The sequence below is a fragment of the Rhipicephalus sanguineus genome, chromosome 6 (genome assembly GCF_013339695.2).
Source record: "Rhipicephalus sanguineus isolate Rsan-2018 chromosome 6, BIME_Rsan_1.4, whole genome shotgun sequence".
In the NCBI taxonomy this organism is placed as follows: Eukaryota; Metazoa; Arthropoda; class Arachnida; order Ixodida; family Ixodidae; genus Rhipicephalus; species Rhipicephalus sanguineus.
The window spans coordinates 126493038-126514783 of NC_051181.1; the positions used below are offsets into that span (position 1 = coordinate 126493038).

At 42.3% G+C, this 21746-nt stretch overlaps 1 protein-coding gene across 2 annotated transcripts; it reads right to left on the bottom strand.

The window, feature by feature from the left end:
* Positions 1-849: 849 nt before the first annotated feature.
* LOC119396369 (tafazzin) lies at positions 850-19627 on the bottom strand. 2 transcript variants are annotated; one of them, XM_037663565.2, is made up of 8 exons: positions 19247-19627; positions 13042-13101; positions 10746-10874; positions 9660-9917; positions 8274-8336; positions 8143-8195; positions 7375-7452; positions 850-3877 (listed from the first exon to the last, which is right to left on the bottom strand). In XM_037663565.2, the coding sequence occupies exons 1-8, from the start codon at positions 19359-19361 to the stop codon at positions 3773-3775; spliced, it is 861 nt and encodes a 286-aa protein (XP_037519493.1). In that variant the 5' UTR covers positions 19362-19627; the 3' UTR covers positions 850-3772. The 2 variants fall into 2 exon arrangements, with proteins under 2 accessions (XP_037519493.1, XP_037519495.1); XM_037663567.2 differs by lacking the exon at positions 13042-13101 and having other exon boundaries at positions 19247-19620.
* Positions 19628-21746: the final 2119 nt, after the last annotated feature.

Here is a 21746-nt window from a genome sequence, read left to right on the forward strand (position 1 = left end):
AGTTCAATAGCTACATGTCTGATATGAAACACACTTGCCATAGAACAAACGGAACAGCGACAAGTGACCTCTAGTTATGTTAATTGAAACTGGGCAGTGACTGGAAGATATGTCATTAAGCCTCTCTGTTATGTTCCCGGTGCCGGAACAGCAATATCTTCCGTACTGTACTAGACAATCAGTTCAGCACTTTCACTTTGTCTCACTCAACGACAGTATGCAGTTAAAATGCTTCAGGCTGAAATTTAGACAACTGTCCTTAGTGACCAAATAAGTACATTTAATCAATTCACAAAGGAATTCACAAACAAGACAAAGGTCACTACAATGCACTAAAGCATGCAATGCTAAAAAAAAAAGTCATCTGTTCTAAGGATGTCCTACAAGTGTCTGAAAAACAACACATTTTTATCAACTAGAATCTCCTTTTGTAATACCGTGCGATCTCGTATAAACAATAAAGGATGTACTCTTATGATGTGCGTTGATACTGTAGTTTTTTTTCTTAACTAATGCACCTAGAATGGACAAGACTGTTCACAAACCTACAGAGTGTTTTTTGACTACTCAAGAATGTGAAGTAAAATTAGACTAAAAAATAAATAAAATAAAGCTTCACTGATGAAGCTTTACATACTCTGAAAAAAAAAAAAAAGGTAAGCAGATCCAAGCTGAAGGCAGAAGAAAGAACCTTGTTTACAACGATATTACACAACAAGGCACTATTTTTAAAGATATAAAATAGGGAGTTGCTTGAGTAGCGGAACACGAATGCACATTCGAATGCAGATTGGCAATAAAGATGCAAAAGCAACAAAATGAGAGACAATAAGAAAATGACTCCAAGAATGTTGGACAAGTTTTCTTTATCAGATCGAAAGCGACGAACAGCAATAACATGGAATTACAGCCGCATCCTGAATCAATTGAAAAACAACTTCAAGGCAAAAAAATCTGAAAATGTTGCAAAACTGATCCAAATCAATAAAATAAAAAAAAACAGCATGCATGCAACAAAAGTAAGTACTACAATGCAACAAGTGGTACAGTGAAGTTACCACTTCCATTGCGGAGCGTTGTTTAATAAGGGCAGGAGTCTTACTGTAAGTTCTTTCATGTTGCAAGTGAGAAAGTAATTACCAAGACTGCAGAACACTGTACTGCAATCACACGTCGCACAACATTATATTAAGCGAGCATAGGTACTGAAATCACATTATGCTAACAAAAATGGATGCATAAGCGTGTGGCAAACGCACATAACGTAAAACATAGTCTCTACAAACGTCAACCGTACCGTATTGCCCGTTGAATCACAAAATCAAAAAAAGCTACGACTGACTGAACCGAAGCTAGAACTCGACCTTCATGAAGGCAGAGCACAACCAAGATATATATGTATATATATCACAGTATCGACAGAATCAACAGCAACAGTTCTAAAAAATCAGACTCAACAAATGCGACAGGAAGTCTTCGGTTCGCGAGCTTTTTTTGATCATACAATAATCAAACACGTGAAACTCTGCAACTGAGATTACTGAATGCTGTAAAAACGGAATTTTATCACTGAACACTTAAGCAGAGCTGGAAGTTTGCTGCAGTGCTGCCTCAGTAACAGCGAAGACGCAAAAGTCACGAATAAACTTTTCAACTTATGGAAAAGACATGTACAGCCTTACGGCAGCCTTCCTCAAGGTAACTGATAAAGACTGCAGAAAAATGCGCTACAGTTTTCGTGTGCTGTTCAGCACAGTTTAAAAGAATAGTCGTAGATGCAAGACAACTGCACTGACTTTTAAAAACCACTGAAGACAATGCCAATTATACATGGTTCGGAAGCATGACGTGTGTGACCCGATGGAAAGTTAAAAAATATTCAGAAAAGGCCAAATCAAAAGTGGCAGTGTGCTAACAGCGCACGTGCCCCTTGCAAAATGGCTGGCACCAATCGATAATAAAGTACATGATAAAAAAAGAAAGCATTCCCAGTTGCGTGGGTTTCACATGACTGAAGTGATGTGCGTATGAAAAACTGCATCGTCAGAAAAATAGGATTACAGATAGAATGAACGTATTTATGAAGTTTTTTTTTTCTTCCGGCTAGAGTAAGAAACGTAATTTTCAACATTCCATGCTGTAACATATCATTAAGCAGGAGGGGAAAGCAACAGGTCTTGCTTCTTCTGAATTCATAGAAACAAACACAGCGAACACAACAAAAACAAGCTCACTTCAATGAATAAACCCAAAACACAAGCAATTAATCAGCAACCAAACCTGGAATAATACAAACGTCGCGAAAGTTTGCCAAAAATAAAATGTCGTGCGCACACATTCTGCAGCACAATATCGCTACCAGAACCACCAGTGCACCAATGAAAAACTAATGCATCTTCAATTTAACAGCGATGTATCTATCTGCAAATATCCTTGAAACTTAATGAATTCGAATTTGATATCAGAATAATCCGTATATTGCATGAGTGTTCGTAAACACGTAAGTAATGAAAACATGAACATATTGCTGGCTAGTGTTTTACATCTAAAAAATGGCAAGAATCGTATTGCAACACTAACATTCACCATACTTACAACTTATACGAAATCCCTAAGTACGTACAGACAAGCTTGTAAACAGGCAGCTTGAATGAAATCTGCAGTGTACTAAATTCCCCAAATCAATATTTTACATTAAATGCTTTTCCAAGCCTACTTCCACAGTCCTATTAAAGAATGATTTTGGTCAATTGAGAGAAAAAAAAAAAAAGTACCTACAAAATGAAACAGTTAAACACGTTTTACGTTGCAAGGTCACAGCAAAACGTCGCATTTATGAAGAAAGACTCAATCAATACTCGCGTGAAATCCTGAGAGCAGGTATTGTAAGAAGTGGCCCGCTATGCATATGGGTGCATTTTCACCGAATGCAGTTGCTGTCCCAATATTATTTTGATAAAGAGTAGGCATGACAGAAAAAGTCTTACAATGAAAAGTGCGCAAGAAAAATCAAAACAGCCTTTACTACTCGTATTCATTAAACTAGCCATCTTGAATGAATCCCCTACCCACAAAAACGAACTCAAAAAGAACAAAAAAGAAAAGCCACAGTAGAAGGGCACGTAGATGCAATGGAATAAGTGCTTTTCTTACTGGAAAAGGTGTGTGAAAAATATCAGTGCATTCTTCACTACAAAATGTCGTGGCCTAACTGCGGATGTCTAGCATACGTAGACAATGACCTGTTTGTACTTTTCAATCAGACACACATCGCAAGTGAGGCGTAACGGAAGAAGGGACAACAAAATATGAATACAAAATGAGAAAAAAAGAGTCTCAGTAGGGGGCCCAAGGTTAATCCACGAAAAGACAACAGACCAACAACGCTTCTTTCAATCTGGTCTTCTCATCCCTTCATCTTGAGAAGACTGGTCAGCGTCCGTAAGGTCAGAACAACAAGCAAACAACCGTCGAAGTTTTAAATCTCTCGCGTTATTCCGAGCACCGCTCAAGAATGGTCGCCAGCGAACTTAGTTTCAAGAAGCCGTGCAGCTGCCCACAAAACCCTACCCTACCAAACCCTACCCTACAGCTCAGCACTCGCATCGCCGCGACTAAGGGCTGTAGACGGCACATTCTTTTGTCCTTCCATTTCTCTACCAGTGCACAACCTCAGTGGTGGATGTTTAAGAGGAAACCCGTGAAATGCTGAGGCTTTTTCGCCGCGGTCAGCAGCGCAGACAAGCGAGCCAACGACGACACCCTGACAATGCTAAGACGACGATGGCAGGCTGAGGTGATGTAACGTCTCGGCTTGAGTCTTCAGCTGGCTAAACTCGTCCTGTATGACGTCTGTTATCTTCTTTCTCTGCTCCATCTAAAGAAGAAACAAAATGAATGAATGAATGACATGAATGAATCCAGAATGCATCTGAATCCATAGCCATCGGCTAGCTACCCCACCCATCACAAAGGCAAGGCCACATCACGACTGACCTCCTCTTTAAGTAGTTCATCACCATCAGCGGTAGCCTAGCCATAGCTTTCTTCATGGCTGGGCTAGAGCAGTTGCTTTTGTAGTCTCGACAGCAGCGCACAGACTGTCATGACTGCTGTTTGACATGATCTTATGACTGTCTTGTTTAGTCTGTTTTTATAAACAACGAAGTGCCCGTATTATCGCATGGCACGTTTGCAACATACTTCTCGAATTGCAAAACAGACCCCTCTGTGTTTTGATAAATGAGTTCACCCCTGACAACTGCGTTACTAAGAGACCTCCGAATGTAGTCAACCTAATGATGTACTCAAAAAGTCAAAAAAAGTCAATGAAATTTTTACATTACTAAACCCCTGCTTTCGAAGTTCAGTACTTCAGTTTGCTATAGGCTTTCAGGAGGACACCCTTCCAGCTCATTCTGTGACTGTGGTATGCGTTCCAAGCAAGCCTTGTGTTTGTTAGTGAGGCGTACTAATTTAGCAGCTTTAAAAGTGCTGTTCTATTTCTCAGCTGATTTAGGTACATTAATGATTCCCATGCAAAAGCACAGCTGTAGTGCATACTTTCTTCAGCAACACTAACAAAAACAGAATGAAGCTACACTATATTATAACTTCTACAGCATATGCAACATTTAATGATGAAGCAGCGTCTAACGACCAGCTCCAAAAGCTTCCCTACAAAGTACCGAGATGAGCTGCTAGCACATGTTCTTAGCATAAGAATGATAGCCGTTGTTCTGGTTCCAAATCGTTCATGCACCCAATCGTACGTTGGGTGCTTGAGTGACTCTTGTGCGTGATGCAGTGGTAAAGGACATAACAAGTATGCAAGACCGCAAGCCCACTAAATGACAATCACAAGGAGCTAAAGTGAGATGAAGGCCATTATTTTCTTAGCAGCTGTATACAGGCTAATGTTTGCGTCATAGTGTCTGTCCGTCTTGGTGTAGTGTTCTGAATCTTATCAATGAGTGACAGCTAATTCAGCTAATGACCTAGTGAATGAACACATTATGTCATAGACCTCTGCACATTCACTATAGATGGTCAGATTGAGGATGTGCAGCCTGTCATCACAATTGTATTCCCAATGCAAAAATACTAAAAAGCACAGAAATCTGTGATGAAGTACCAGTGAAAAAGAAAAGAGGAAGAAGAAGAAGAAGAAAGAAAACTGAACTTTACTTTTTCTTCTAATAACGACCTGTGATTCAAGAGAGGGGACACTGGTCTTTGAAGATGCAAAACCTTGAAAAAATTAATTTTTTGAAAACAGCATTTTTGTAACATAAAGGCATTGCCGCAAGTACTGACCAAGTTTCTTACACCTTGAATTGACATTTCGTCCACAGCAGCACTTTACACTGAAACCTCGATATAACAAACACGGATATAACGAAATATCGGTTATAACGAAGTAAATGAAAAATAGTCTTGTAATACAGAGTGTTAGGAATATACGTTTATAACGAATTTTCGGATATAACGAAGTTATTTTCGTGTAAGATGTAACTTTGTTATAATGAGGTTTGAGTGTATATAAAAAGAAAAGCAGGCTATATTTTAAATGAACAAAAATGGAGCTTTTCATGCCATTAGGCTGTTGAATGATGTATGCTGCAGCAGTAGGCACGCAAGTTATATCCCTGGTGGCTACTAATCATCTAACGAAAAAAGTTTAACATATCGTGTTACATGAGGTTCAAAAGCAGCATTATTTGTGTTTCTCCATGTTATCAAAACCTGAATTTTTTACTCTTTGCAACCTATCGGGTGTGGTTTTTCAGTAATCAAAGCACCTAGAATCATAATTCTTGTTGCACTACTGAGCTCCCACAGGGATAGGAGCAGATTTTTGTATTGCAGTTTTCATGTTTTAATGCAATAGCGTTAAAGAGCTCGTTTCTCAGAAATTCTGCTGCTGGCGTCGGTGTCTTTGGTTGTGAGCCAAAAATCATCATCTCGTCCGTGACTGAAAAATCAAGAAAGCTGCGAATAAAATAAATAATAAAAATGTTGGGTCCGAGTGAGAATCGAACCCAAGCCGCCTGTGTGTCAAGCACGTGTTCTACCACACAGCTACGCCTCTGCTTGGAACTGCACTGAAAGTTACTTCCATGCTACACAAAATACATGTCCTGTATACAGGCGTCACGGTACGAGATGTAATATAGCAGTAATATTGCGTGGTACAAGCGTACATTGCTATCGGGCGTCACACCATGTGAATATCATAATGACTTGGCGGTTTAAAACCAGCCACCCATTACAAAAGGCACACACATTACTGCGCGTATTCCCTCAAGATCACGTAGTGGGTGCACCGCAGCTTCGAAAAGTTCCTCGCGCATAATTGCTCCTGGTTTAAAGCAGGCTACCCATTACATAAAACACACCTTAGTGCGCTCATTCTGTTACACACACGTAGTGGGTGCACTGATACTTTGAAAAAACTCTTAAACAACATACAATAAGAATTATGCACTAAGTGGTCGAAGTAAGCCCTAGGGGCAGGATATCGCTATCGCGTTCAACTCTTAGAGGCGAAGCTTAAGCGTCCCCCAATTTTTTTAATTGTCCATGCAATAAACAACTAATTAGCTACATTTTAAACAGAAAGCTTTGATATGCTGTATAACTGTTAATAGTTTGCATATCAAAAAAGTATTCCTACCACTGTGAAGCTTATGTTTCCTAGTATCCGGCTAAGTGCCTAAAGCAAGATTTCGATGAGTGCTTCTTGCTCCATTGTTTCCAGAAACAACGCTAGGTTATATTTGCAAAATAATTGGATATTTGGAATCGGCAAAGAAAACTAAACAAGACTGTGCACTTTCATTAAATTTGGTAACGGGGATCTTGATTTTTAAAAACTTACTTCCGCCCTTAACACCAATAAACTCTCATAGAATAATTTATCAGTCTTGATTTACAGTTTTAACTTAGCGTCCTTTAAAATTTAGCACTGAAGAAAAGTGGTCATCCCTCTATAACAACAACCACCAATGATGCAGAAAAGAACAAAAAAGGTAGTGCAAGAATTTCTTTGAATGCATGGGGCTTCAGCAATGTGCAAAGCCCCCAAACAAAAAATGCATAGCCGATGCAAAATTCCAGTGCAAGGGAGACAACAAAAAATGTTGGCCTGTCAAGTACATGAAGACATTTGCGTTCCAACAAAAAGGTCACATGATTGAACTGTCTTTTAATGACCTAGGTCTAAGAAATTTCACAAACACACAGGAGCTGCAAACACATCCACGTCAATCTCAAAGCCTTGCCACATGACCACCAACCACACTGAAATTGCGTATTTCAATCCAAGGTCAGGGAACCGCAGAATTATGATCCTGCATTATACAACATCCTTACCGCACTCTTATTTTCTTTCTTCATGGTGCTCCGGAGGCAGGTGAAGTCAATGGGGTTTCCAATTAGAATGGTCACCAACTACAAATAGAAAAAAACAACAAAACAGGGTGCTTATTTGGAGAAAGAAGAAGGCCTCTCTTTTTAAGAAAATTTGTGGCAAATTACACTGAGAAAGCGCTACAGAGAATTGAGCTAGTTGGCAGGGGGTCATCGTGAAATGAAGGGACACAAGAGAAGAGAATGAGAACACAACTGCCAGAGATGGAACACCCCCCCCCCCTGCCGGCTACAGCAATGCCGAGGTAGTCAAAACTGATCCGTGCATGCCTCATACGATCATATTGTCACTTTGGCATGTTAACCCCCAGAATTTGTTTTTCTTTTGAACCGAAATTCAGATTTCAACAACCGAAGACTGTGCTCACCGCTACCACTGTGCTTTGGATGTTACTTGCTTTTGCAGGGCCCAAGTATGCCACATAAAGTGCTCATTCTTTAAATAATTCTTTGGCTGCACCATTATTTGGTGTCGTGACAGTGATACAACATAGTAATACATTCCAAGTTGAAAGCTTCATACCGTACTGAAGAACGCCCACTTAGTACTTACAATAGATTGCCAATTTTCTTAATAATCCAGCCACATCATTTTTCTGCTCGTCTTACACTAATTCATCAACTCACACTTAGCAGCAGAATACCACAGCCCTCTTTCTGAGAAATCCTCTATTCTTAATACAAGTTTTGTTAGCATACTAAAGAACATACCTGTCCCCACTGTGGTACATAGGGCTCCTTGTTTGGCAAAACATTGTTCATGCCTGAAAGCAAGAAAGACATTTATTACATTCATTTACAACTGGGCCGTTGGCACAGCTATATTGACTTGCAGCACTCACCAACATGCCAGAATGGAATGACTATGGGACACTTCTTGCTTTCCGCAATTAGTCTGCCAACACCTGAAAGTAATCAAATGGGAAGGTGACTCTCACAGACACTGATAACTGCAAGTCAGAAATGTGACATTACCAGCTTAACGAACGTAGACAGAGAACACACAGACAAGACACATGGGGAATTTTATACTACCACACGCATTTACTAACAATTACACAGTTTTGTCATGCTGAAGCAAGATACCATACAAATATAACGAGTCATCATCATCATCAAATCAGCCTCACTACGCCCACTGCAGGGTAAGAGGCTTCTCTCCCATGTTTCTTGAAGAAACTGTGCTTGCTACAGCCACACTATCCGTACAAACTTCTTAGCCCCATCAGTTCACCTAACTTTCTGGGCAGATCAAGAATGTAAACCAGTAATCGGAAGGAAAACAAGAACATATCACATTAGATACCGTTAGCATATCACTAGCGTCCTCCGAGGGAAGTGCTGTTTATGCGCAGGCCAGAGAGCTGGGGCGGCGCCATGAGGAGGAACAGGGGGGAGGGGGCGCCCCCCCAAGAGCAAACATCTTCAAAACTACCAGCATTACTAATACTTATTCTACATGCAGTTTTGTACTGTAATTTTTTTTTAGTTCTAGCTGCTTTTGGTGCAGAGATATTAACACTTGCAGAGTGCAAGGAATCATCTGCACATCATTGAAAGAGTGCTACTTTAGCGAGAACTTAGCCTCTAATGCACTTTAGTGGCACGCAATACATTGATTTTGTGGCAATAACATTGCTCCCCGACGTAAGAAACCTTGTAAATTTGTGCAGAAAGAGTTAAAAATTTCAATAGCAAATTTTAAAAATACGACTTCATCGCTACCTCTGATCTCAGGCCAGGCTGCTCAGTTAAACCTTTAGTGCAGTAGAATGCAATTACAGCTGAGGTCCAAACAAAAGGGGGAAAAATGAAGGCTTGAAGTGATTAGAAGTCACTGAACAAGAAATGTCGTTGGAGCCAACGTTTCAATGAGGGGACTTGTCTTCTTAAAGTTGAGGGGAATACATGACTGACTGATAACCACAGGCTCGACAACGTCAATTCATGCAGTCGTGAGTCAACAAACAGTTGCAAAACATAACATCACGATGATGACACACTCAGCTCACTGTTCGTAACAGAGAAAATTCCTAACATAAAAACAGAAAGGGTAGGGACTTGAGTGATACTACAAGGCAATCTCATTCATTATAATACAATGCCTAAGAAATACGAGAATCGACACAATGGGAACTGAAAGAGCCAGCCTGTAAACCCATTAATGAACACCACGTCCCTCTACTACCAGCCACCTGCAGCACGAAATAAATGCAACAAGCACGCACCCCACTTGAGTCGCAGGAACTCTTGAGTGACCATGTTGACCTTTCCCTCGGGGAAGATGTGGACCCACATGCCGCGGTTGAGCAGTTCGATGCAGTAGTCCATGCCCTTCTGGAAGACACCCTCCCCACGGCACACTGGCACCGTCTTGCCCAGCGCGAAGAATCGCGAATGCAGCTCGTTCGTGAAGCAGATGTCGTGTGCCGCCACGCTCCAGCGCATGCACTTCTGTCGGAATAAGTGCTTCAGCTCCAGCATTCCTGCAAGACCGTGCAAGGGGCTTAGATTAGTGACACAGGTGCAATGCTGAAATGCAGATGAGAATGCTTGTGGCTATGATGTCATAGGGCTAGCTGCCGTCAACCCACTAGAACAATGCGCAAGCTTAACGGTCAAGTAATACTGTTCTGCTTGGAAAGATAAAAGAACCTTGAAAGGGGGGTGTCGCTAGAGCCAACATTTCGACAAGTGGTCTTGTCTTCTTCAAGGCAGCAACTCTGCCTCGAAGAAGGCAAGACCACTCTGTTGGCTCTAGCGATGCCTCCCGTTTTTGCGTTCTGTTTGGAGTCGGAGGTGATGCCAAAATTTTTTTTCCCGAGGAAGGCAGCTGCAATGAACATAGCACCTTCAGTGGGCAGGAACAGCACCGAAGGAACTAGTTACAGGGTAAGTTTTCTGGTGTTCTAAGGTGGGTGGTGAGGGGTCAGGTTAAAATTTCAGGGAAGCATCTGCCCCCTGTCCCCTCCTTCCCCCATCCTTTTGTTGTAGGTATTTGCTTGGAGTACATTTGTTGTTCTGCTTTACAGCTAAAAAATGTGTTGCAGGCCCTAGTGGGCTTAAAAATGGCAAATGTTCCTGTCTGTAGTAACGTTCTGCATACAATTTTTTTTCATTCAGAACCAATGATAGTACCTGTTACGGAACTGCCCATTAACAAGCGATGTACGAACACCACATAAGCAAATTAACATATGAAAAGCCCAAGAGTCAAATAACAAAGGCACACTAAGAACCCCTCTGATTTAACCATTCAAAAAGAAAAAGAGGTTAGGAATGACGTTGTGCACATTATATCACTCTTATCTCACCCCAAATGAAAGGGTCATCAAGGCAAGAGTGGTGGTTGCAGACAGTGATCAGCGGAACATCCTTCGGTCGGTTTTCAATGGCATCGATGAGGATCTCCTTGTTGTACACATTCACTGTGTTGAACCAGCCTTGAATCAAGAGAAAAGAAAGTACACGTCAAATTCAGCGAGCATGAAACACAATGACTCGTAAGAAGGGCAATCGGGTTGCGAGGGTTTTAGGGCGAGGATGTGAAGTGCACGAGGATTCACACAGTGGACAAAAGCCTACTACGGGATTGCATAAAAAAAAAAGCAAGCTAGGTAGCAGAGATGGGGATGCTGATGAAGGTGTGTTGCAAAAGCTGCATTTCGTACTATCCAGGCAAGCACATTGATAACTTCAAAAAAGTAACAGAAAGCCAAGGGCTTGCCTACTTTTGCTTGGCTCCCGATGCATCTACCGCTCTTTATAGATGAACCTAAAAAGGCATGTCTACACCTTATTTTCGAATTCATATTTTTTACTGCCAAGAAATTTAGGTATACTGACTTTAAACTACAGTGTGGTCTCGCAGTAATTTGCAGTGCACTACTGTGAAGCAATACAGCGATTCAACAGTGTAGAGCAGTGAAAGTAGCGACAATAAAAAGACCCCTTTATAATAATTTGCTTTGCGACTGTTGAACATTGTTGCATGGGCCTTTCTTTGCGTGTTATAAACACAACTTTTTCTAAACGTCGGTAAGCACGAGTGAATGTTACGTGCCGAGGCAGATGACCCGTGCAAAAATATGTTTAATGTCTGAGCATTTGCATATACGTGCGGCACAAAAAAATAGACCCACGCATCCAAATGGTTACGTAGGTGGGACAAAAATGGTGTGCTAAATAACAACATCAATACTTCACAATGCAGTATCAAGCAGAAGCTTCAGCTGCATGTTGGTCGTGTGCTTTACATGCAAGCGTGCAAAGATGTGACATCTACTGCGACTTTCATAATGCAATATATTTTGTGTATTTAAGAAAATAACTGCGTAATATGACAGTGCTATAACGCTGATAGAAAAAAGGCAATGTTCGGACTTCCTATGAAAGATTTGAAAGTAAACGCAAGCATGCATTCCATGCAATGAAATGCACTGCATTGCTTCAAGCTATGTGTGTTTTGCATGCTTCCTGCTTTGCGCACGCTGTACACACACTAAAGGATATTGCTCCAACAAACAGGTGATTTAGACATGCATTCAAGGTTTAAGCCAAGGCTGAACACATTCTACAAATGTAAGCTCAAGAACATGCCTTGCATGATAACTAATGGTACAAAGAGTGTGCTTCAACGCATAACCCACATAGAAACTGCTACCCAAGGCCAGCATTTTAACCAAGGTTTAATGAATTCCGAAAAACAGCTGAACAGCGTGCCCTGCATGCAGGGGCGTAGCCAGAAATTTTTTTCGGGGGGGTTCAACCATACTTTATGTATGTTCGCGCGTGCGTTTGTATGTGTGCGTGCCTATATACGCAAGCAAAACTGAAAAATTTGGGGGGGGGGGGGGGGTTGAACCCCCCCTTGGCTACGCCCCTGCCTGCATGACCACTGAGAGCACACAATGCATGCTTCAAGGCAATTGCCACACAAAAAAGCCAGCAGCCAATGTCACCCGTGTAAACCAAGTGTTGTCAACCAAACCATAGCCATGCCAATAAAATTAGGAAAAATACTGCAGAATAGTGACAAATAAGAAATCGACCATAAAGCCCTTGATAAAAATTGCACTTCACAAGTGTGGTAAAAGCCAGAGCAACAAATGTTAATAAATGATTATGGTTTAGGACTCTGGGGAACCTTCGTGAATCCGTGACATAAACCTCTTGTTAAGGCAGTATATCCAAGTCAGTCGGTCACAATCATATTAGACCACTAGTGTTCCGGACTATAGGTGCGTGAGCTATACACTACAAGAAGAAGAAATGAACAAAAGAGAGTGCTTCTTACTGCTACAATTCCCACTGCAGGCAACATGCCATGCTTTAGAAATAAGGCACACAGTGCCATTCATGTGAGAACTTGTCTAAAGAGCAAAGAGATGCAAAGCATAATGCAAACTGTCATCATGTCACTGCATAACAGATGTGCACAACACAAAAAACAGAGTGGCAGATGACAAGGTACACAATGTGCTGCAACAGAGGGAGGGGAGACTGCGGCATAAAAAATAAAGCTAAGCGAAATTACGTATCATTAAAAAAAAATTCATAAAAAGTGGTCGAAAGACCGAGGCAGAAGTGAGTTCCACGAGGGAAGCTCACCTGTGGTGCGGAATACTCGGGGTCTGTGTGGGTTCTGTGCCCTCTTAAGAAACTGTGGCTCTATTGCGTACATCAAATGAAAGAAAAACAGACAGCCATAAGTTACACGAAGGACTAGGAAAGTAGGAACAAGAAGAGCTATTTCTAAACATGTTTTTTTAATGCTTCACTACGAACAAGTCTGCCTTTGAAGAAAGGAAACGGTGTGGACGAGACAAGGAATGGCAAAAGAAGAAGGCGTGGCGAACGCCTTGGCGAGCCACGCCTTCCATGAAAAAGAAATTATGCATCTCGAATGCCGATAGCGTAGTACATGCAATGTATGCCGCACAGTCCTCTTTCGTTGATGCGATACTGTTCGCCTTGTTCTTATTTTTACTTCTTTAGTTCACAGCATGCGTGTTCAATATCTCATCCCACTTAACCAACGTTCTTCAAGAATGAAACTGCAGTTGCAAGTCGGCGCTTCCGTTTTTCTATATCACTTGTCATCCACACTGTTTACATTCTTCAAAGGTTTACTTACTTGCCCAACTAGCTATTTTAGTGGATAAGTCTACAGCCACATCTACAAGAGCTTTCAGGGAAGGCTGCCATAGGTCAGTTTCCTTGGCAAGACATCCTGGAATACACAAGTTTGAGCAACATGTATCACATAACACAACTGGGCCGCGCAGTAGTGCAACATAACGGCACGGTTTTGCATTCACGTTTATCACAGTGACCGTGGCACCTCTTCTTTTGCTTTACGGTTGGTACAGAAGTTGCTCGATGATATTGCAGAATTTTTCCTGAGACAGCTTTTTACAGTATATTCATTTTGTTGTTTCAAAGACACAGTACTTGGTCTTATGCACCTCTCAAAACTCTTCAAGACTCCTTACATATCAACCGGAAAAAAAAAAAATTTTCAGTGCAACAAATTTCTTTCAGCAAATGGTTTATGTTTTGTTAAAATGACAAGCTCTTGGGAATGCTGGCAGCAGCAATGTCTACTCTTTCAAACACTGGTCTCCTTCAAACACAGGGCCAAGCAGGTACTAAAAACTGCCAATGTACAATTTTTATGAACGAAACCGTCATTGTCCCCAAGAATCTGAAGTGGAGTAGATAGCGAAACCATCAGCACGGATGGGACGCAAGTCCCATGTCCCAGAAATGGCCTGAACGTTCATGAAACGTATAAACAGACAGACAGCTGTAGCCATCAAAGAAAACTGACAGAACAGGAAGAAGCACGTACAACAAATTCTTCTCCTGTCATACCTGTTGGCCAGTTTCCTGAAATGCAAGCTGTAGGAGCTGCCATTCTCTTTACAGCTGTGGGAATTCATTAATAACCCTGATAACAACATAGTTACTTTAACACCATGCCAATAACGAAGGAATGCAAAGTTCTCGGGCATAGTGGAAACGTTAAAAGCTTAAGTCAAGCAAAATACCGTTTTTGCTGACTGTTAAAAGACTTCTATTGCTTGCTGTGAATGCAAATCCAAATGTCCGCCTCGTGTGTTCTTCAAGGATTGAAGACTTAGGTGGGTTAGTCAGGCTAAACTGCTAATGCAAACAATAAAGAAAAGACTGCTGCAAGGCATGAATGTTTCACGCAGCAAGAAGTAACACAGTGCTGTGTGGTGTCGCTTCATAGCTAAATGCAAAACTTAACTGACAACGTGTAAGGGTGTTAAGAGGGCAAATGCGACTACAGAATATCGCTACCAGACAAGACTGAGTCAGCAGTTTTCTTACACGTGTGTCGGCCAAGTCATGAACATTAACGCTCCTGAAAATCCCCTGGACACAGTATCTCAAGTAGCACACACAATATACTGCCTTACACAACACTTGCAAGGCAGGCTACCCGCTCACCCTCTAAGCGTTGTTGGCTGCTCCACTTCGTCAACTTCATTACGATACACGACGGTAGAAAAAGTGGGGAGGGGCATAAGCAGCATTTTTTTTTTTCATACTCCAAGCACATGTCCTCCACAGTGGAATGAAATTATGTAACTTTATCGCACTTATATGAACTGCCCATCATAATTAATGACTGAATGATTTTCACATGGAGTTTCAATGCGTCTCATCAGCAAGTTGAGGGAAAGACATTCCGAAAACAGGTGCAAGTCCAGCGATTCCTAAGTGGGCATTGCTCAAGCATGAACTAGCTTCTACTCTGCTACTGTAACATGAACACCAATGTAATTAGTGAAAGGTCACTGTTAACTAATTATGAAGTGATTATTTCAAATCTTCCCATCATACCCTTATGTGCTACTTCAACTTCAAAAGAAAAGACATTACTTCTACTACACTGTCAAAAAAATTGTCACTTGATCTTTGAAGCAAGCTATATTTCCTGCGCCTCACAAAAAAAATAATGTTTATAACATGCAATACTGAAAGTTTCTCAACTGGGCTGACATCATGCCTTGTGCATGGGGCTTTAATATGATGCTGTAGGTTTCAGTGAAAAATTGTAACCAAACTCAAGCAATGCTTAATTTGTGAGCACTTTGTGAGCTTACGGTGAGCCTCAACAAAATACTTTTACAGTTCACAAGTGGAGGCAATATGCCAAGGGCAAGTAACTTAACTGCCAGACAAAAAGTGACGCCATCTTCCTTTATGGTAATGAATACAGTCACGCTTGCTCTTGTGATCATCATTACACTCTTTTTTTTTTTTAAACAATTGTCGCAAACAATGGTAATTGACAACCCCATCTAAAAACCTACCTGCTTGGCAACTTCTTTACGACACTCTTTCCCTACACATCTACACAGACTAATGATTGCTCTCGACTGCTGCCCACGAAACCTTGCTAATGCTCGTTTTGTTGTACTGCGCATAAAAACAAATCTCTGTGTCAAGTGTTAGTAATGCATGCCCTTTTTACCCAAGCCACAAGCATTGCCATATCGTTTTGTGAGGGTTTAGATAACCGTAGTCTTACACATGACCACTCAGCTTTCTTTAATGTTGGACCATTACTAGCAGTGACTTGAGATGTATTATAGTTTAAAATTCCTGTATTCATACTCAATGTGATAAGAATTCAAAGAAAGAAACATCATATATATATTTTTTAAAACTGATGTAGTGCGCCGACCGGAACAGCTGGAGTGTGACCTAAAAACCTTCTTTCCATTCGTGCACGCTTCCACTGTGAGAAGTGTGACAGGCTCTGCTAACTGCATTCCTGATGCATGCAATGCAATTAGATGTTGATGAAAATAAATCTTGATGATGAAGTGGTAATAAAAGGCGCATGCATTATTAACAAGCATTTACAATTCTAAATGAGATACGAGAGAGACAGACAGGAGCACTGAACGTATTAATTACATTGACACTGCAAAGTGTGGAAGCGCCCTGTAGCCTTCATCACTTGAATGGACGTGACAGCAGTGAATTGCATTATATTTCCAGAGCCTCCACTGTTTTATTGTACTATGGCTTCACTGTAAATGTGAGAGCGACGTATTGCATCATCTCTCCAAAGCATAACACTCATGTGACAAGGTGATATCAGCCTGCATAAGTATCTAATTATAATGCAATAAAGCTTCAACTGTGAACAGACTGAGGCCTATGCACTTTGCTGGGAACTCATTTAAATGGTTGACATATCTCCACAATAGGAAGCAATCACGGACACAGCTGGTGAGTGCACTCAGCAAGCTTGCTGTCAACTTGTGTTTGCATGTTAGCAGTGCTCGCTTGCGTTTCACATTCTGGATGCAGGACACCTTGCTGTACATCCTATATGGAATGACGAAAGATTTAACTAGAGTAACATTACCATAGGTGTCATAAACTGTGTTCAAGTCACGTGGCACACATTCTTACTGCAATAAGTAGCAATGAGAATGGAAATAAGGAGTCTGGCCAAGCCATTCACAAGAAGTCCTGATTATTTTCGTAAAATGAAAAACCGCATGCTTGTTCACAAGACTGAAAGAATGTTTGCGGCTCCACGCCCAATACAGTAGTAAATAAAAATGGTTAGGATGGTTGGGCTTGGGTAGAGCTCTCTGCCTTGTGAGCTCGTAGGAGGCAGTTAGAAAAGGCAAATAATACAATAGCTAATCTGCATTGAAAGTGAAATGAATGATTAGTACGAGGAGTGAACTCTAAAAGTTGAGACACACCTATAATGCCACGAGAAATTCATAAACTAAAAGAAAAAAGAAACACGCAGTAGGATTCTTCCATTAGTTGTGCGTCAGACAATGCCCTCCTCGGTCAGCATTGCATAGGTCAGTCTGGGACAACCAAAGCGGAGGCTTCACATAAAAAGCCATGTTTAAAATCTTGGGTGATCGTTTAAAAGAAACTTACAAAAGCAAAATGCTGGCATTATGTTACACAGCTGGAAAAATTTTTAATAGGTCAGCCTCACTTCGGCATAGCCTTCACAGACCAGAAAGAACAATGTAGAAACAAAAAAATTACGATGTCCCATTTCAACTTTCATCAGCGTACGCTGTGAACATTGTGCCGATGCATTTGCCCTTCCAGCGATCAACCAGCACTCACTGGTAATACAAAAGCAGGCTGAATTATAGCATATTGAATTGCTTGAGCGCTGTAACCCAACTAAAGGTAGCAGGGTACTATTATCTCATCTACGAGATGACAGTGTTGCCCACGATATGCTAGAAGTAGTTTTGCCAACATGGGTTCTAATTCTCCTTCGCCATTTCTGTTTTGTGTGCGGGTTCTCACCAAAATGACAGTGGGAACAAACACAATCGCAAAGGATAAGCCACAGCTGCTGGCACAAGAAAAAATGTCTTTCAAACAGAAAGAAAAAAAAGATAAAACAACCACACGATAACTATGTGTAAGAGCAAGCTTTGCACGTGTGTCGTGTGTTCAGCGATATGCTTCTCACACCAGATACCAATGCTGTATTTCTGAAACAGAGTTTGTGCCCAATTATAAATGTCCTCATGTGTACACACCGCAGTACCAAGTAGATCAAAGCAGATGAGGCAGAGAAGTATGACAAACATGAACTATCATGACCGGAACTCTCATAGGGTCAAGGGTTTTTCAATCTCACAGCCTTCGCGATACACTCAATCCATTGTTTGGGTTACAGATACTGCAGTGTTTGAGCTATCATTTTAGTCTCACGCTTGCCTTAGAAAGATAATCGCTCAACGCTGATGATACGCCTATCAAAGGCAGTTACGAGTCACAGGGAGGGAGCACCAGTGATCACGGCTGACTTATCTGCGCAAAATGACGAAGGGACCCATGCAGTCACGGTCTTGAAATTCGATCTAGATCGGGGCTCGATCGCGATCAAAGGTGCCCGTGTGTCGTTAGGCAGCTACAGATCCCATAAATTTCTGTCGTCACCGTCACGGGACACGTTGCTCCACAGAAACAGTACGAATAAGGAGTAGACGATTCTTTTTTTCTCTCAACTCAATACTCGCAGCTGTATCTAGCGCTGTGAAGAAATTTGTACCTCTGCGCTCGCGCATGCAAATCGTTGTACGCTTCAAGCGCCAGCCGCCCAAAGTCACTACGGTGCACACGACCAAACTGTTTTAAGCGCGCGGCTGGTATGGGTGAAGTTTGATGCCCTCGGAACCGGTCAGCACTGTTTTCGTGAAGTTAAAAACTGCGTCAAATAGATCGGTGCACTCGGGAGGGGGGGTAATCACTTCGATCGCCGCGCTCGGCCTTGTCTTATCTCACCTTCAAATCACCGATACGGCAACGCCAGGTTAATAGGGAGGCACGCGGGTGCATTGCCTTGGCGGTTACCTTGGTAGCAAGGAAAGGTCTTTACGCGGTGCCCAAAGACGTTGTGACGTTTATCCAAGTATAGAAGGGCTCTGGCGCCGCTAAATAGGACGGAAGTACAGTCGACTACTTCCCAGAGGGAAATCCTTTCGCTGTCCGCTGTGGGCAACCGCCGCCTGGGGTAGCACATCCATAAGAGAACGTAGATGCGATTACCGATTGCACCACAAAGTAACAGGGATTGCGTAAGTGCTCGTAAAGTCGCACAGCGTACACAAATGCAATCGATTTAACTGAAAGGAAGTAGGCGGCTGCGTATTCGCATAACGAGCAACGTATCCCCGTACACACAATTAACCTGCGACGTACCGCGCAAGTCGTTGAACCTACTACAATTCTCAGCTTATTCGCGAACCACGTAGGTTGATCGTTGGCTTACCGTGAAACAGTTTTGCCAGCAGGCCAACGGCAGGAACGACCACGGAGCTTCCGAGCTGCCATAATTTGCTGGGCTGGCTGACGTTTGGAAGGGGCCACTGTACTTCGAGAGGCATGTTGGCCTAGTGTGAAAGGCTAGCCGTTGCTTACGGGTCCAAAGCTGCGTTTCTCGGGTCGGACACGGAACATCAACGCTGGGCGCACATAGCGTAGAAAAAAAACGTCGCGGTGCCACACGAAGAAGGAGTCTTCCAGCAATGCCCCAACCACAGGCAAACAAGTGGATGATAGAGAAACGAATAAGAGAAGGAAGCGAATACGAGGAGGAGAGAGTGGCGTGTCAAAGCACCAAAAGCGCCAAAAGGAAACGCGCGAAAGCATAGAAGAGAGAAAGGACAAGAGAAAGGACGGCAACAAATTTGCAAACGCACGATGGCGCCCATTTACGGATGGCAGCCAATGAAAAGGCTTTGTTTGACGACACGTCATAAAAATTGTCCAATCAAAAAATAGAAAGCCAACATGTTTTCAAGTCGCCTACGTAGCCAACTATGGTGATCAACATTACTAACATGACTGATGAACTGACGATGCTTCTTGGTTCTGGAAGGGCAGTGACTATTCCGACCCTCGTGAAAATAGCGCTTCGTTATTCTGACGCGGGTCAGAATAAGCAAACGCTATTTTCACGCAACTTGGCTTGGATCTGTGAAAGATTGTGGCTTTTTGCCTAAACTTTACGACGACGATTCAGGCAACCTACAATAGGCATGTTTTATTTTTTATTTTTTGTGTGTGTGTTATCGACTGCACTGACTGCACACTTACGTTGATGTTCGTGTGCGGCTATTTATCGTTGCCCGTGTGCTCACAGAACACCCATACACTTGTGTGCTTGTTGAGGAGTGAATAATGGGATCGTTGGTCTTTGAATGCGTGTGTTATCGGCTGCACACTTACGTAATTTGTGCTCGGTATGGCTTTTGTGTGGTGCGTGTGCGGTGGTCGATTTGTGGCCATCCGTTCGTTGTACTGTTTGTACCAGTTATACTGTGCGCGTTTCAAGGAAAGTACGTTTTTCACTTGCATGACCATACAAAGCGTTCGGCAAACTGCGCGATTGTGTCGGCTCAGCGAAGCTGCTTTTCCGTCTCGATTGAGGAATACATTTCGATCGCGATTGAGCGCGAGTTCCTTAATCGCGATTGCCTTATGCGGAAGGGAGTCCATTGCGGTCACGAAATTCCATCCGATCGAAAGTGCGGCAAGTTTGGCAGGTTTGTAAAGATGCATGACTTCGGAATGAGTAGCGCATAAACAACGGAGGCAAAGAAGACGTAGACAGAACAAGCGCTGAACTTCAACCCATGTTTATTTGGGAACATACATGAATATATACTAACTCTAATCACGAAGATCTCACGCATCGCGCTTATAAATGACAGTTCTAAAAAACCCTTTGCTCTATCAAGGAAGAAATTGACCCTACCAAGTAAGGAACCCCGCATGCGTCGCCTGCAATGATACCCAAAGATGCAGTATCGAAAAATACACAACAATAACTCTGTCATAAAGAAAACCATCAAAATGAAACCATGCACGCATTGCAATTACAAAGTGCAACATTAGGCAGGTACGTTAAGGAATGACAATTATTTATCAAAAAGGTCTACAGACACACGGAGCCTTGCCTCTGGATAATGCAAGCCTCAGTTATTTGTTGAGTTACTTGTACCCTGTGACGGAATAAAACAGAGCCTAGTTCAAACAGCGGCTTGCATCCACAGTGACTGCACTGCAAGGTCAAATTTGATGTCGGAGCACGTTTCAAAAAGGTGCGGTGTTTGCCAGACGAATTTTCATACAGTGGCCAGTCTGGCCTACGTAAACTTTTTCACATGAAAAGAGAATCAGTTATACTACCCCCTTAACGCACGGCACAAATCAAAGGCCGTGTTTCACGGTGCATTCCCCTCTTGCTTTTCTTTTTTGTCAATACTGAAGTCTTGCACAAATCCCCTTTAGCTTATTCTTGGTGGAAAAAATCACATTCACATTATAGCAGTCACCACTCGTAGTGATGGGACACACCATGAACATAGGGCATCACTCAAAGTGGCCTTTCTTCACTTCTTTCCGGGGGCACCAACTCGCCACTATCACTTGTAGCCACTATTACTGCACCAGGGTAACCCGTCTCTTATCATCAGGTGCAGGCATAGGTGTGCGCAGGGTTCCCCTTCAGGGGGTGCGAAGGTTCATCACAGTGCCCTCCCCCCCTCCCTATTAAGTCAATGTATGGGGCAGACTTTGCATCCCCCCCTCTTAGGTGACCAGGGGGCCGGCCGCCTCCCTGCCCCCCCCCCCCTGCGCACGCCTATGAGTGCAGGCAAGATTTTGAAATGGCAGTCTGGATAAATGAATTAGCAATGCCGTTTTCTACAAGTGTAGAGTGGCCATACTGATAGCTGTGCAAACCCTTTTGCAATCTTGGCTTATAC